The sequence below is a fragment of the Nicotiana sylvestris genome, chromosome 2 (assembly GCF_000393655.2).
Source record: "Nicotiana sylvestris chromosome 2, ASM39365v2, whole genome shotgun sequence".
In the NCBI taxonomy this organism is placed as follows: Eukaryota; Viridiplantae; Streptophyta; class Magnoliopsida; order Solanales; family Solanaceae; genus Nicotiana; species Nicotiana sylvestris.
Window position 1 is genome coordinate 3,418,746 of NC_091058.1, and position 17,465 is coordinate 3,436,210.

A 17,465-nucleotide genomic window follows, 5' to 3' on the forward strand; every position below is an offset into this window, starting at 1 on the left:
CGAGTCTCCATTTCATCCATCCTCCCCCAAGACGATGTGTGACATCTTCATCAATCTCCACATCCCCCTGAATAATAGACCTAAGGTACTTAAAACTCCCTTTCCTAGGGATGACCTGCGAGTCCAGCCTCACCTCACTTTCCTTTCTTGAGTCTCGCTACTGAACTTACACTCTAAGTATTTTGTCTTGGTCCTCCTTAACTTGAAACCTTTAGATTTCAAGATCTGCCTCTATGCCTCTAATTGCGCGTTTGCACCGTTTCAAGTCTTGTCAATCAATATAATGTCATCTTCAAATAGCATGCACCGCGGCACCTCCCCTTGGATGTGGCGCGTCAGTACGTCCATCACCGTAGCAAACAAAAAAGGGCCGAAAGTCGACCCCTGATGCAACCCTATCATAACCGGAAAATGGTCTGAGTCCCCACCACCGTCCTCACTCGGGTCTTTACTCCATCATACATTTCCTTAATCAACCTAACGTAGGCAACAGGTACACCTCTAGCCTCCAAACATCTCCACAAAACCTCCCTCGGAACTTTATCGTACGCCTTTTCTAAGTCGATGAATACCATATGCAATTCTTTCTTTCTCTCGCTATATTGCTCCATCAATCTCCTAATAAGGTGAATGGCTTCTATAGTCGAATACCCCGACATAAATTCAAGCTGGTTTTCAGAAATAGATACACTTTTCCTCACCCTCAGCTCTACTACTCTCTCCCAGACTTTCATAGTATGGCTAAGCAGCTTGATACCTCGATAATTATTGCAATTTTGGATATTACCCTTGTTCTTGTATACAGGAACTATCATTCTCCACCTCCACTCTTCGAGCATCTTCTTCGTTCTAAAAATGATATTAAATAACCTAGTGAGCCACTCCAAGCCTGCCTTGCCCGTGCTCTTCCAAAACTCCACCGGATTTCATTCGGCCCGATCGCTTTGCCCCTCTTATTTTACGCATAGCCCTCTCAACTTCATCAGTTCTAATCCGTCTACAATACCCAAAGTCACAACGACTCTCGAAGAGTTCCAAATCACCCAGTACAATGCTTCTGATAGTTATTAGCATAAATGAACCTCGAATATTCCATAGCTAAAAATAAAGGGAAATTGTTAAATCTTAGTTTTTCCGAGGAGATTTTGTGAATTACTAAGAAAAGAACAACTAAAATTGTAAAAGGTAAGTCATTTAATATTGAATGAATAAATTTATTATATATTGATAAAATAATCATTAAATCTCTCATTCAGATTTGGTTTATCTAGATTGCAATATTGGATAGATGGGCGCTCTCTCTATATATATAGCAGTAAATGATACACCATACTGTAAAATTAAATTGTTAGTACTAAAATTATTCTTGGCTAATATATATCATCATTGTGCTTCTTCAAATGATGATATTAGCTTTCTTATTTGGTATTGTAACTTTTATCTTAATCTTTCACCAATTCTTCTTTGTTAAACATGAGCCTAAAGGCTTACCTAGTGGGAGCATGGGCTTGCCCTTTGTGGGAGAAACATTTGGCTTCTTTACACCTCATAAATCATTCTCCATTGGCAACTTCTTACAAGAACATCGCTCTAGGTACTAATTCATTTTTATTTTTATGCATAATTTTATGCTCTCATAGGTGTCATTGGAACCTAAAAATAGCCACTAATTGAAATAATAACTCATATTTATGGCAAAGCACAAAGGTTGACACGATATAAACGATTCTTTGATTACGACGTGACTCTTATACTACGACTTGAACTCATATTTGGTATGATTTTATCGTTCAAAAAATATTTCTATTTTGAAATTTTAATTTCTAAAGCTTTATATATATATATATATATATATATATATATATAATGATTATCTTTATAATGATGCAAGTGAATATATTATCCTTAATTTAAAATTCACTTTAATCGACTATCTAAAAATTTAAATGATTCTTTGGACGGATTTATTTCAGTATGACTCCACTTTAAGTTTATCGATATCTCTAGCCCCAGAATTTGAAGTTTTAATACCCTATATATACAAAAAATTTATTTTTTGAATCATTAAATGTTAAATTAGTTGATTATTATAAAACATTGCATATACCGTCTTAAAGTTGTCAAGTAGTTTATTTTTCGACACCATACTTGGCTTAAGATCAATGCAAACTACTCAAATTGCATTCCGATTCAAATTCGAATATCATATCAGTTTGTTAGTAATAGTGATTTTTTAAAAATGACACATAATGTAAATTAAAAAAAATATTTGAAGATATTTTTGTCTTATAATCTATGTATTTGAGTTGAAAAAAAATATTTGAAATCGATGAGATTAACTTTCAAATTTTTTATACTCAACAAAGATGAAACATAAGAAGAAATTTGTTGTCATCTTTTATTTCTCGGTTAGATCATTATAATATTTTTTTCAATATTTATTTTCTTTTATCTTATTTTTTATGTCATTATTTCTTTTGTTACAAAAAAATAATTTATTTCACTATAAAAGGATGAGTTTTAATAAAAATTGTCTACATATGAACTTTAATTATATTTTTAGTCTTTTGTTGAAATTATTTCATATTTTTCTTTTGACTTTTTCTAATCAACTTAAATAGGTGCTAACCCGACCACTTAAATTAAAAAATTGAATGATGTATAATTTATATATAATTCATATAAGATGTGTGTATAATCGTGTGTTGTCGGTATATCATCTATTTATATTAACTATAAAAAGTAAATAATAAATATGGCCGGATATTATGTAAATGTTCCATAAGATTTTAGTTTTTTGAGTTTATCCACGATGTAACTTCTATTATAATAATTTTAAAACTTTCTACTAATGTTCAAAAATATCTTATCTTTTTATTATCTTTGAATTAAAAAAAGTAAAGAGTTTTTTCGAAATAATTTGTTTATATTTTAAAAAAAAATTATTCCACTTCATACCATTTTGTGATGGTATGAAGTGACTCTTTAAAAAGCAAATTGACTCTTTAAACAAATATTCTTCAATAAGAAAAAAGAAACAATTTTTTTTAATATTGACTGATTTTGTGATGTTTCTTTCTCCGGCATGTATGTTTACTTTATTATATATGTAAGTAAACTTTTATTTGATTTTGTAAACTCTTTTTTGTTATTTAGATAAACATAGACGTGTACCCTATATATTACATTTATTTTAAAAGAATTTCGTTTTATTCAAATCTAGCTACAGTGTTTCAAAGAACTATACTTATAGGATTTTAAATATGAAAGAGTTTTATAGTTATATGGAGTAGTTTTTTTTTTGCTAGAGGCGAAGTAGTATTTAAATAATTATAAAAAATATTAAAAGTTCCTAACATGATTGCATATGATCATTAACCGAATTAAGTATGATAACATGATAAAAAAAAAGATAAATTTTATTTTTAATTTAAATTCGAATTTTAGAACTTTATCTATAAATTCAAAATTATCTTTTAATTTAAATTCCGTATATATATATATAAAACTAAAATAGTCAAATATAGAATAAAGTTACCATATACTATGGACATTTATTAGTTTGCCACTTGGCTTAACCATAATGTCAATTATATATGGTAACTTTCTTGCTTTAATATATATATAGATATTTGGATTTGGGTTGTATTTGACATGGTATTATCACTTTTAGCCCGCACCAGAAATTATTTATATTTGGTAAGTGAAAAAGTGTATAAAATTTGTATAATTTTTGTATATAACATACAAAATATTTATATACAAAAAAAAATACAAATTGTATAAATCTTTTGGCTATTATTTTTATAGCGGCTATACAGTTTCATTGTTCCTATTTTGACCCAATAATTTGAGAATCAATTATGGGCTCAACCGGATCAAGTCTAAAAACATCCAATCCATTAAAACTTGAACAAGTTGAGCGAGTTACAAAAAAATATATTAATTTTATCACCTCTAATTGTGCTCAAGATATGTTTTTTTTTTTTTTTTTGGCTTATTTCAGATATGGAAAAGTATTCAAATCCAATCTTTTTGGCTCTCCAACCATTGTTTCATGTGATTTAGAGTTCAACACATTTGTCCTTCTGAATGAAGGCAGGTTGTTCCAAAGCAGCTACCCTAAATCTGTTAGAGACATTCTTGGCAAACACTCTTTGATTCTTGCCACTGGTGATCTTCACAAAAAATTCCGAAGTATTGAAGTTGGCCTCATCAATAAATTCAAGTGCAAACCCGATTTTGTCGATCGTGTTGATAAGTTATGTAGCTCGTTAATGGAATCATGGAGAGGAAATCAAGTGGTTCTCTTCTCAAAAGAAGCTAAACAGGTTCAGGAAGAAAATAATATCGTACTACGTACCTTTGGTCAATATTATTTGATATTAATTTACTTGTTAATTTTCGATAACGATAAATATTTTTGAACAAATTTAGTTTGTATTTGCAGTTTAGCTTTAATTTGATGTTGATGAATGTACTGGACATGGAACCTGGAGAGCCACTAGCTTTGCAATTATTAGAAGATTTCTTGACTTTCATGAAAGGATTTGTGTCCATTCCAATAAACTTTCCTTGGACATCCTATGCCAAGGCTCTTAAGGTGCTCTTACTGTTTTTTATGTTTTGGTGTGTTTGATATTCTACCCTTCGGGGTAGGGGTAAGGTCTGCGTACATATTACCTCCCCAGACCCCACTTGTAGGATAATACTGGGTCGTTGTTGTTGTTGTTGTTGGTGTGTTTGATATGACAAAAATTATTATTTGAAAAATATCTTTCGGAAAATAAGTTATTTTCTTGTGTTTAAAAAAAAAATTACCAAAAGTGAAAAAATAACTTTCCTCACTTTTGGGCGAAAATTATTTTCTTCACAATTATTTCAATTCTTAACTTTATGTCTCTGCTTTAACTAACAATTGGCCATTTTTGTAAATTTTTAACATTCAAATTTTGTACAATGAAATGTTTCTTGTAGTTAGTAGTTAGAACTGAGGCCAGGGAAATGAAAAGCTAAAATCTGGGGCTTATGTCCAGATTAAGCTTGATTGTTTGTAAATATTTCTGAGAAATGAAAGTTCTTTAATTACCAAAAAAAAAAATCAAATATTTTATCAAAAAATACTATCAAGCTTGCTAATTTTATTATTAATCTTTAAAAAATATTTTCACTCTCCAACAAATAAACACCAAAAAGTTATGTCAAATTTTTTGAAAAATAACTTCAGTCTTACCAAACACTCCGGATTTAACAATTGATTCATTCTCTCCGCTTTGAATAAATTCTCATTAAAAATGTTGCTTTTTGAGTCGAGGGTCTCCTGGAAACAGCCTCTCTACCCTTCGGGGTAGGGGTAAGGTCTGCGTACATATTACCCTCCCCAAACCCCACGTGTGGGATTATACTGGGTTGTTGTTGTTGTTGTTGTTGTATTCATTCTCTCCGCGCAGGCTCGTACGAGGATCTCGTCCACCTTGAAGCAAGTAGTGAAAGATAGAAAAAAGAGAAAAGATTTGAGGATTAATGAGCTAGCCAAAGAAGACATTTTTAATGAGAATTTATTCAAAGAACACTTAACTGATGTGGAGAAAGTAAGCATTTTACAAGACATTCTGTTGGCTGGTTATGAAACAACCTCAGGACTTCTGTCCCTACTCGTCTATTTTCTTGCCCAATCACCAAAAGCTCTCCATTACTTGAAGGTATAGGAAAGCACAACTCATTTTAACTTGATCTTCAAACACATTACTCGTAGGGCGGCTTTATAAAATTGATGGCCTAAAGTCAATTTGTAAAGGAAAACCTTATTTGAATTAATACTCCCCCATTTCTTCGTTTTAAGTCCATTTAAAATAACAAGACCCCTTTATAATTTTTAAGATAATATAACTACCAATATTAACATATATGCATCATATGATCAGGATGAACATCGAGCATTAAGGAGAAAGAAAGAGGAAGGGGAACCCATAAACTGGGAAGATTATAAGCAAATGAAATTCACCAGTATGGTAAATATTCGTAAATCTAGTCTTTCAATTAAAACTAATCAATTGCTTATATATTGATATGAACGATTGTCTCTTGGACTTTTATAGTACGCACTTACATTAAGAGCTAAGAAATAAAAAATTTAATTTGAGGGATTTTTAGACTATAAATATAGTTTAAGATATGATGATGATGATAGTAAGTTATTTATTATTTGTATGAGGTTTCTAATTACATATTTATCAAGATTATTGATCTGCAATTATTTTATACAAGATTAATGCACCTAAAATCTTATTATAATTTAGGTCATTAATGAGACTCTACGTTGTGGCAACTTGGTGAAGTTTGTTCACAGGGAAGCTATCAAGGATGTAGAATTCAAAGGTTTGTTAACAAAAAGTCATAAGATTTCTTATTGCTTCCAACACTCAGTTTTCTACTTTAATTTAAATCATTCACATTATTCATATATACATATAATCATTTCAAAATTAAATTTGATGATTATATCCACTATATACATAGTCATCTAAATGTTCGTTTCTTTATCAATGTGATGGAAGTGCAGGATATCATATACCAGCAGGATGGAAAGTTCTTCCTATCTTGTCCGCTGTACATCTTGATCCATCCCTACATCAAAATCCATCAGAATTCAATCCTTGGAGATGGGCTGTAAGTAATTTTTTTTTTTACTTTTCGAGTAATACTTTTTTACAGACGATACATTAAAATCCCTTTTTCAGGATCCAACCACAAGCAAGAAGGTGATCCCATTTGGTGGTGGATTGCGGCTATGTCCAGGATGGGAACTTGCTAAATTGGAAGCAGCTTTATTCCTACACCATCTTGTCATTAATTATAGGTATTATAATCAGAGATGGCAAAATGACTCAATTTGTTCAAATATATATATGTAGTTACAATGTTAATTTAAATTTTGATATGTTCTTATCTTAAGTTCTATTTTATCTAATAAAATATTTATCAATTGTGTAGGTGGACAGCGAAAGAAGATGATCATCCAATGTTGTATCCATATTTGGAATTCCCGAAAGGATTGCTAGTGACTTTGGAAGCAGAAACAAGTAAATTTTGAGGATATTATTTCTTTAAGGTGATGGACAACAAGGACAAAGTGATAGAATGAGATTAATAGAAGTAATTGTTTGACAAATTTTAAATAACAAAAAGATGCTGCAGATTTACCAAGGTTGAGCTTATTATGGCAATTATTTTTACGACTATGTAAAATTCTGCTTCTACATATACTTTTTCGTCGTCATTTTGGTAGACACTTCATTTACCATCAAAATAAATATTATTCGTCAATTGTCGTGAAAATAATACGGGCTAGCCAGTTTTCGAACTAGTAATTGAAGAATAGCCAACGTTTGTAAAGTCATTGAAAAATAACCACTATTTTGCTGCAACACGGGAAATTCCAACATAATATACTGGAGATTGGTGCACATGTTTATGAACTTCCAGTATATTATGCTGGAACTCCAGCACATGGAAAGTTCCAGCATAATATACTGGAGATTGGAGCACTTGTGTACGAACTTCCAATATATTAAGTATGTTGAAACTCTATTATATTATGCTGGAAGTTCATATGTAAAAAATTCAAACCCTAATATATTATGCTAAATATTTTCTGAATTTTGAACACTGTTTTCGTTCAGATTTATTTTTACATGAAAAGTGACTAAATTTCAATAACTTTTGAAATTATGACTATTTTTAATTACCACTTGTAAATCTGACTATTTTTTTAATTTCACGTCAATTGTAGTGGTAACCTTTGGGTCCCAAAGCCCAAATGCACTGGGGCATTTGCATCTATACCCGCTTTTTGTGTCACATTTTAACTTGTGCCCGCTTTGCAAAAAATTGCAAGTGTACCCGCTTTTTCGCATAACTTCAGCACACGGGGCTGAAGTAGCAAAGACAATCACGCAAAACTTCAGCATTCTAGTAGCTGGGCCTGAAGTTCAGCTCTAGAGCTGAAGTTTTTGTGTCGTAACCGGGAAACTTCAGCTCTAGAGCTAAAGTTTTTGTGTTGTAACTGGAAACTTCAGCTCTAGAGCTGAAGTTTGTCTTTGTAACTTCCATAACTATGCGATAGCATGTATATGTATGTCGGTTCTTTTTTCATAAAAGGTTTTCACTTGCTTTTAGGAGTACAAAAGTATTTCAAGGATGAGGTTGGCTTACTTTACTTCATCTGTTTCCAGCCCAAGTTACTTCACAGTTCTTGTTTCGTGCCATCCCATGGTCACGAGAAGAATCATATAGTGGAACAATGACAAGATTCTTCACAAATTTCTATGCATCAAGTTATTTATTTCATCAAATTATAGAAACTGGTGGCTATGTTGTATGGATTTGCTTGGCTGGTACAAAACTTAATAGCTTATGTCGTTGAAGTCATCCTCCATGCCAACGAGAGTAATATGCTCAGTATATTTGTTTTAGCTTTCATTAATCAAAGAGAGCAATGTTGAAGTCATCGTTGTAGAAGAAGAAAAAAGAAAATGAAGGAGGAGAAGGGGGGAGAAAGGGAGCTGAAATTGTTTAAAAAGTGGATACAAATTAAAAGTTTTTTAAAAAAATAGGTATAGGTTAAATAGGGGCGACCAAATAGGGCGGCCCTGCAATTTTTACAAATGCACGTGCAGCATGCCCACTTCAATGATAACCAAAATTGTCCCTGGTCATCATTTTCTACGAGTACTCAACAATAACCTTTAACACTAAAAAATGGAAATAAATAAATAAATGACGTGTAACACTAAGAAGAAAGAACAACGTCTATTAAAAAAAATTCAGTTCAAGAAGATTGGTGGATTGCGAAAGAAATTGAGCATTCAATTTGAAAACTTTTATGGGCAAAGAATGGAATAGTTCAATAGAACGTTATAAATTTCTTCGAAAATTATTATACAATTGATGAGGAACAAATGTAATATGTACAGGTTGCAAAAATATTAACTAAATTTTTTCATCTTTAATAACTATATATGCCAACAATCTTGGTCGGATTTTCAGTCGCACCTGACATCCAATGTATGTTTAGAAAGTAAAAAAGGAAAAAGAAAGAGCAAGGAAGCTGCTAATCAAAACCATATAACACTTTGTGTTCCTTGTATATATGTACTGATATTGAATTAGGCAATTGTCCAATAAAGTTGCTCCTCACATGGCTGCACTTTAGGGGACATATTTCTTTATTTTTATGTGACATAGTTGTATTGGGAAAAAACTGAATCTAAATATTGAAGATGACGTGTCATGACACATGGACTGGTCAAAAGGTCAAAACGCAATAAATAGCCAAGAGGCACGGGAGACAACAGATATGAGGAGAAGAAAATAACATAGGTGTGGACCGTTACTAAAATAGGTACGAGTCTCGTACCTATTCGAGTCATTTAAAGACCGAAGATCGGAAGGAGTTGAAGATACGAATCTGATGACGTAAAAGAGTCTAAATACAACATTAAATATCAAATACGTTAGAGAATTTGAATTAAAAAGAAATGATTGTGTAACGTTTCTTTTAATGTCATTTATTGCTCATAATTGCCTCATTAAGACAAAGGCATTACATCTTCTCCTAAGAATCAACTATAAAAGAAGAAGGACTCAACATCTGTAAGACCAAGAAATATTATTGAGATTACACTGAAATACAAAATTACTTATTACTTTATTATTCTCAAAAGTCTTTTATTATTTTCGCCTCCAAATTATCAGTAACCCGAATTTCTCTATATTTCTAAGCTTTGACCAAAGACTCAGATTTTTGGTTAAACAAATTGGTTCCGTTACCGGGAATCTGATAATCTTCTCTTTTAAGCTACATTCCAGCCGTTGTTATCATCATGTCAAACAACAATAACAGTGAAAACACCTTGGGAAACCATGAAAATCAAATCCATCAAAATCAAGGAGATTTACAGAACATTGACGTGGTTCCCTCCCCTCAAAATTCACCACGTCAATCTCGTGAAGGCACTCCTGCTCCTGAATCTCGTGTTGATCAACAAGAGCAATCTGAACATTTTGAAGGGGTGGATGAAGCTTTACAAAAAGTAATTTATGCACGGGTTAACAAAGCTCTTCAGGCTCTAGTTAGTCGATTACCTATTGCACCACCCACACCTACACCTAATAATAATACATTGGAGAATCCTCGTTTTGGCCTTGTTAATTCTGGAAATGGAGGAACTCCCAGTGAACCACAGGAAGGAGAACCAGGTAATTCGAATAATTTTCATTTGCAAAATTTAGTATTAACTTTGCAGAAACAGCTTAAGGAACAAAATGAGCGCATCGAGCAAATCCCTGGAGTTCCCCCTGTAATTAAAGGAGTGGATGTGGATAAATACTCACAACAACCTTGGAAACCAAGTGATGCTCCCTTCCAATCCCTAAAAAGTTCAAAATGCCTGACATCTCGAAATATGATGGCACAACAGTCCCACGTGATCACGTAACTGCATTTACAACAGGCGTGAAAGGCAATGACTTGACCAAACAAGAAATTGAATCAGTACTGGTCAAGAAATTTGGAGAAACACTCACCAAGGGTGCATTAACCTGGTATTCTTTTTTACCCGAAGATTCTATTAATTCTTTTGCTGAGCTTGCAGATTCTTTTATTAAAGCACACTCGGAAGCTCAAAAGGTTGAGAAAAGAATGGAGGATATTTTCAAAATCAAGCAAGGGGACTCCGAGTTGCTCAGGGATTTTGTTGATAGATTCCAACGTGAAAGAATGACTTTACCTCGTGTACCTGATAACTGGGCTGCAATAGCTTTTGCGAGCAACTTAAATGACAAAAGCTCAAAAGCCACGAGAAGACTTAAAGAAAGCCTTCGAGAGTTTCCTGCAACCACGTGGAATGACGTTTGTAACAGGTATAGTACGAAGTTTCGAATTGAGGAAGATATCGTACCTCAGTTTTGTCAGGAACATAGGAGCAATTCCAGGAGATCAGAAACCGAAAAAAGATCAGGTAAAAATAGGTACGATCCATATATGGGACCTGCAGTGAAAGACTCACGGTCAAAGCAGCATAGTCAACGATATGATCAAAAATCGAGGAACAGGGAATCTGGTTCTTCATCAAGGTTCAGAAATGACCGAAACAGACAAGAGTCACGAGATAATGACAGTAGTTTAAAGGCAAGGTTCGGTGGATATAATTTTAATGTCACTACCTCCGAGCTCGTAGCTGTTTTGAGGAGCATGAGAGATAAGGTACGATGGCCAAAAGAGATGCGGTCAAATCCAAATAGGCGCATTCCAAACCATTGGTGCGAATTCCACAATGATCACGGGCACAAAACTTCAGAATGTAGATTCTTACAAAGTGAAGTGGATCATCTATTGAAACAAGGGTATCTCACTGAATTATTTAGTGAGAAAGGTAAGCAAGCCTATATGAAAAATAAGCAGGAGCCACCAAAGCCCCCTTCACCCAAGAGAACCATGAATGTTATAAGTGGGGGTGAAGATATTCACGGTGTAACTTATACGGCTTCCAACAAGGTTTCTAAAGTAACGATAACACACGAGAAACAGATACTGCAGGTTTTAGAAAACGAAAGTATTTCTTTCGATGATGCAGATACCGAAGGAGTAATGACCCCACATAACGACGCACTGGTAATATCTTTACTTGTATATGATACTAATGTAAAACGAGTTTTGATTGATCCAGGAAGTTCCGTGAATATTGCACTATTAAGGGTATTACGTGAAATGCAAGCTGAAGACAAAATGATACCTAAGGCGCATACCCTATCCGAGTTCGACAATTTAAGTGTGGTAACAAAAGGAGAGGTAATTCTAACAACTTTTGCTGCAGGTGTTGTTAAAGAAACTAAATTTCAGGTAGTAGATATGGAAATGGCTTACAATATGATCATGGGGAGACCTTGGATCCATGATATGGATGATGTCCCATCAATTCTACATCAAGTTATTAAATTTCCATCACCGTGGGGAATTTGCCAAATTCGTGGGGATCAGCAGACAGCCAGAAGCATCAACGCTGTAATAGATTCGAGCACCGTAAATAAAGAAAAATAGCAATTACAGGAAACAGTTGAAGGTATCAAGGATCAAACCTCAACCGAACAATAAAAGACAGATTTAGACTCGAGACCTAATACAATTCAGGAACCTGAAGAGAATGAAGATATCAAAACAACAATTGAAGAGATCGAGGCTGTGATATTATTTGAGCAATGACCTGAACGGAAGGTTTATATTGGAGCCAATTTAAGCTCAGACATGCGAGGTATGTTAATTGAATTTTTAAAAGCTAACGTGGATTGTTTTTCTTGGTCCCATGCTGATATGACAGGAATACCATCGGATGTGATGACTCACAAACTAAATGAAGACCCATCCTTCACACTAGTTAAAGCAAAAGAAAAGAAAGCAAGGAGCTTTCAAAAATCAAGTGATTCAAGATGAGGTCCAAAAACTATTAAAAATTGGGTCAATACGCGAGGTAAATTATCCTAATTGGTTAGCAAACACAGTTGTTGTACCTAAGAAAAATGGTAAGTGGCGGGTTTGCGTGGATTATACAGATCTTAACAAAGCCTGCCCAAAAGATTCTTTCCCTTTACCGCATATAGATCAGTTAATTGATGCAACTGCAGGACATGAACTTTTGAGTTTTTTAGATGCATATTCGAGGTACAACCAAATTAAAATGGACCCCAGTGACGAAGAAAAAACTTCTTTCATCATGGACAGGAGGACTTACTGTTATAAAGTAATACCCTTTGATCTCAAAAATGTTGGAGCAACCTATCAAAGGTTGGTCACCAAAATGTTCCAAGAATATTTAGGAAAAACCATGGAGGTATATATAGACGATATGCTCGTCAAAACCCAACATTCTCATGATCATATTTCTCATTTATCTGTTACATTTGAAATTTTATGAAAATTTAATATGAAACTCAATCTAGAAAAATGTGCATTTGGGGTTGCCTCAGGAAAATTTTTGGGCTTTCTCGTTTCTAACTGTGGTATTGAGGTGAATCCTTCTCAGATCAAAGCAATAGAGGAGATCCCTGATATCCTCACGAGTAAAAAAGAAGTCCAAAGGCTAACGGGAAGAATTGCAGCCTTGGGGAGATTTATACCCAAATCTTCAAAAAAATGCTTTAAATTTTTCTCCGCACTCAAAAAGCAAGATCATTTTGAATGGAACGAAGATTGCCAACAAGCCCTTAGAAATTTAAAAGCTTACTTGTCAAATCCACCACTATTGGCAAAACCAAAAGAAGGAGAAAAGCTACTCATCTATTTGGCCGTGTCAGAAGTTGCGGTAAGTGTTGTTTTAGTCCGTGAGGACCAAGGTAAACAATCTCCTATCTATTATGTAAGCAAGTCTTTATTAGATGCTGAAACACGATATCCACAACTAGAAAAAATAGCATTAGCTTTGATCATGGAATCTAGAAAATTAAGACATTATTTTCAGTGTCATCTCATTGTTGTAGTTACTGCTTTTCCATTACGGAATATTTTGCATAAACATGAATTGTCAGGGAGGTTAGCAAAATGGGCTATAGAATTAAGTGAATACGAAATCATTTTTCAACCTAGGACTGCTATAAAATCTCAAGTATAGCTGATTTCGTAGCTGATTTTAGCCAAGGGATGCATTTAGAAGTAGAAAAAGAATTACAAGTTTTTAATGGTGCAAACCTGGGGACTTGGATTTTATTCACTGATGGTTCGTCTAACGTAAAAGGAGTAGGCTTAGGGATAGTTATCATACCACCTACGGGTGCGACTATTAGATAGGCTATAAAATGTCATTCTATAACTAATAATGAAGCAGAGTATGAGGCTGTAATTGCAAGTCTAGAATTGGCACGAGAACTTGGCATAACACAGATTATAATCAAGAGTGATTCTCAACTCGTGGTCAATCAAATGCTGGGGACTTATACAGCTAGGTAAACACGAATGCAATACTATCTCGAAAAGGTACGGGAACTAATAAAGCAATTCCAAACTTGGAAGGTAATGCAGATCCCAAGAGATGAGAATGTAGAGGCAGATGCTTTAGCTAATCTCGCATATGCAGCAGACGTAGCAAACGACGCAAATGCTTTAGTCGTACATTTATTTCATTCCGCACCTGATAAGAATGAGGTAAATTTTAATCATTTAACATGGGATTGGAGAAACGAAATTATTGCTTTTTACAGTGCGGAACAGTGCATGCTGACAAAAGAAAAGCTTATGCACTTCGCAAAAAGCTGCTCGTTACTATTTACATCAAGGAAATCTTTATCGAAAGATGTTCGGTGGGCCATTAGCAAGGTATCTCGGACCTTCCCAAATAGAATATGTGATGAGAGAAGTACATGAAGGTCATTGTGGAAATCACGTAGGAGGAAGGTCGCTGGTAAAAACGCTGATTCGAGTAGGGTATTATTGGCCTAAAATGGAAGAAGAAGCAAACGGTTTCGTGTCCAAGTGTGATAAATGTCAAAGATATGACAATAATATGCATAGACCAGCGGAGCTATTGCACCCTGTTATAGCCCCGTGGCCCTTTATGAAATGGGCAATGGATATCGTAGGTCCATTGCCACAAGCAAAAGGTTAGGTAAAATTTCTACTTGTACTTACAGATTATTTTACTAAATGGGTAGAAGCAGGAGCATTTAAACAGGTACGAGAGAAGGAAGTTAAAGACTTCATTTGGAGAAATATAATATGCCGTTTTGGAGAACCAAAGGAAATCGTATGTGACAAAGGTCTGCAATTCATAGGAGCTCAAATCACTGAATTTTTTCAAAGTTGGAAAATTAAAAGGATAACATCTACACCATACTATCCAGTGGGTAATGGACAAGCAGAATCCATAAATAAGTTCATTATCAACAACTTGAATAAAAGGTTACAGGATTCAAAAGGTAATTGTCCTGAGGTATTACCTGGAGTATTATGGGCTTATCGTACAATGACAAAAACAAGCACGTGAGAAACACCCTTTTCAATGGTTTATGGTGCGGAGGCTTTAGTTCCAGTTGAAATAGGAGAACCGAGCACACGGTACGTTCAAACAATGGAGGAATCAAATGATGAAGAGATGCGGGTGAATCTTGATTTGCTCGAAGGAAGAAGAGAAGTTGCATTAATAAGGATGACAGCACAAAAACAAGTAATTGAACGGTATTATAACAGGAAAACATGCCTCAGATTCTTTAAAATTGGGGACTTCGTGCTTAAAAAGGTGTTCCAATCTACAAAAGCTGCTAATTCAGGAAAGCTAAGTCCAACATGGGAAGGACCCTACAGAGTTCGTGACATTTCGGGAAAAGGAGCATACGAGTTGGAGACAATGGATGGCAAGGTCTACCCTCGCATTGGAATGCTGTCCACCTAAAGCGATATTATTTATGAGAAAGTACCTACGATCAGGTATCACTGTATTAGAATTTTTCTTTGAATTGTTAAAATTTTACTAACGATTTTAGATGCTAGGCAAAAACCCTAACTCGTGCCAAATGATGAGTCATGACCTGCACGGCAAAATGGAATATTATAAAATTCCCAGCCCAGGGTTACAAATTAATCTGATAGAAATACACACGGTTTAGGTAGTCTTCATCTTTAATCGCACCTCCGAGTCCCGTATGTTTTTCTGTTTTTAGGAAAAAGGACCAAATTGTGAGAAACAAACAAGTGCTCGAGGCTTCATACTTCAGCGCTCAAATACTTGGGGGACTGCATATTGTACACAAATACGTGCGGTAAGACGGAGACGTAAATTGAAACAAGTATCAAGCAGAAGTTACGGAACCTCAGCATTCATTATCGTGTTCTTTCCTATCAAAACAAAGGAAGATGCAAAACATTCATCGTAGTGTTCTTTCCCATGAGAACAACGGAATCACCTCTCAAACCCTTCCTAATACATTAAGATAGGGTCATGACTATGTATTGAAACAGGTTATAAGAAAAAACCTTGTTCAATAGTATTTACTTTATAAAAATTTGTTGCAAGAAAAACAGTTACGAGAAAGTTATAGATGTATCTCAATACATGTAATATTCAAAAGCTTGTCCAAGTTCATGAATAAAAACTTGTCAAAGTTGTTTCAAACAAAACATGCGTGTTCATATTTCTTTCATGGTATTATAACACCATTATGAAGTTGAGACGTCTTCTTCATTTAATGTCGATATATAAAAGGGCCCTCTTTTATAAACCTTATGTTAATAAGTCATGAAGAGAATCATAAAGCATTTTCAAAGGATAAAAATGCTAAACTATTCTATAAGTCCTAAGTAGATAAGGAAAAGGCAATAATAGAGCACATTGAAGTACTAACAAACTTCTTGATATAATTAAAAAGACTAAGTAAGAACTTAGTCAACAAAAAAAAAGTTTATACAAGTGCCCCATTATGATAACTGGGGACTTTCACCAAAAAATCCCTTAAAAATAACTAAGGGATAAAACCATCATCCAACAAAGAAAGTAAAAACAAAGTCTGGAAATTTAACTAGTCACTAAAGGAGTTGGCACATCAGAAGTTGCAATATTAATTTCAGAAACAGCCACAGGCACGGTGACAACTTCTGAAGAAGCAGCAACAAGAGCGGTTTCAGCTGGGCTTGAAGTGTTAGGTTCAACGAGGGAAGCAAGAGTCACGGAAGTTTCAGCTTCCATAGACTGAGTCGTAGAAATTTCACCCTCGGAAGTTGGAATTGCAACATCTTCAACTTCAACTGCCACAACAACGGCTTCGTCATTTACATGTTCCTTAGCCACGGGAGCTTCAATTGCCGGAGAAGGAAAGTCAAATGATTGTTGGGTTCTTTCAATGGTTTCTAAAACTTTGGCCAACTCTGAGTCTAAGTCAAAGTTTTCTAGACTGGCCTCCATTAAAGCATCACGACGAGAGTTTAAGAAAGCCCAACTCACCTCTAAATCAAACTTCTCCTCAAGAAGTCCATACTCCCTTTCCCACATAGCAAGATCATTCTTTAACACTTGATGTTCAGCTAAATGAGAATCAAGGGAAGCTTCAAGGGAGGCATGAGAACTTTCTAAGGCATGTACTTTGTCAGAGGAGATCTTTAAATCAGCTTGAACTTGAGTCAAGTTCTGCACTAATTCTCCTGCATATTCTTCTTTCTTGTCCAAGAGTGCCTTAAGTTCTCTGATTTCTTCACTTGACTTTGATAATTGTTCTGAAAAGCAACATTCAAGGCGCTCCTTGTCTTTTTCAAATTGACTTGAAGAAGCTTTGGCAACTGCTAGCTCAGAAGTCAGACTTCACTTTTGCTGCTCCAGGTGATTTCTACTCTCTTGCAATTCTTCTATGGTTCCCTGAGCATTCTCAAACTGCTCTTTCCAATTATCTGCTTCTAGCTAGGCTCTCTTGGCTATTTCCTCAGCCTCGTG

General features: G+C 34.5%; 1 protein-coding gene across 1 annotated transcript; it reads left to right on the forward strand.

Annotated features, from left to right (window-relative positions):
- The first annotated feature begins 1,502 nt into the window (after positions 1–1,502).
- LOC104243183 (cytochrome P450 724B1-like) lies at positions 1,503–7,334 on the forward strand. The gene is made up of 9 exons (XM_009798339.2): positions 1,503–1,594; positions 4,007–4,331; positions 4,451–4,603; positions 5,451–5,702; positions 5,925–6,011; positions 6,300–6,378; positions 6,563–6,669; positions 6,741–6,859; positions 6,994–7,334. Exons 1-9 carry the CDS (start codon positions 1,503–1,505, stop codon positions 7,091–7,093), a joined length of 1,314 nt encoding a protein of 437 aa, XP_009796641.1. The 3' UTR covers positions 7,094–7,334.
- Positions 7,335–17,465: the final 10,131 nt, after the last annotated feature.

Bases quoted from the DNA above. Each gene is read 5' to 3' on its own strand.
- LOC104243183 (XM_009798339.2), top strand. From the start codon at position 1,503: ATGGGCTTGCCCTTTGTGGGAGAAACATTTGGCTTCTTTACACCTCAT. The intron at 4,332-4,450 runs GTTCAGGAAGAA...TTGTATTTGCAG, and splicing joins TCTCAAAAGAAGCTAAACAG to TTTAGCTTTAATTTGATGTT. The intron at 5,703-5,924 runs GTATAGGAAAGC...TCATATGATCAG, and splicing joins AAGCTCTCCATTACTTGAAG to GATGAACATCGAGCATTAAG.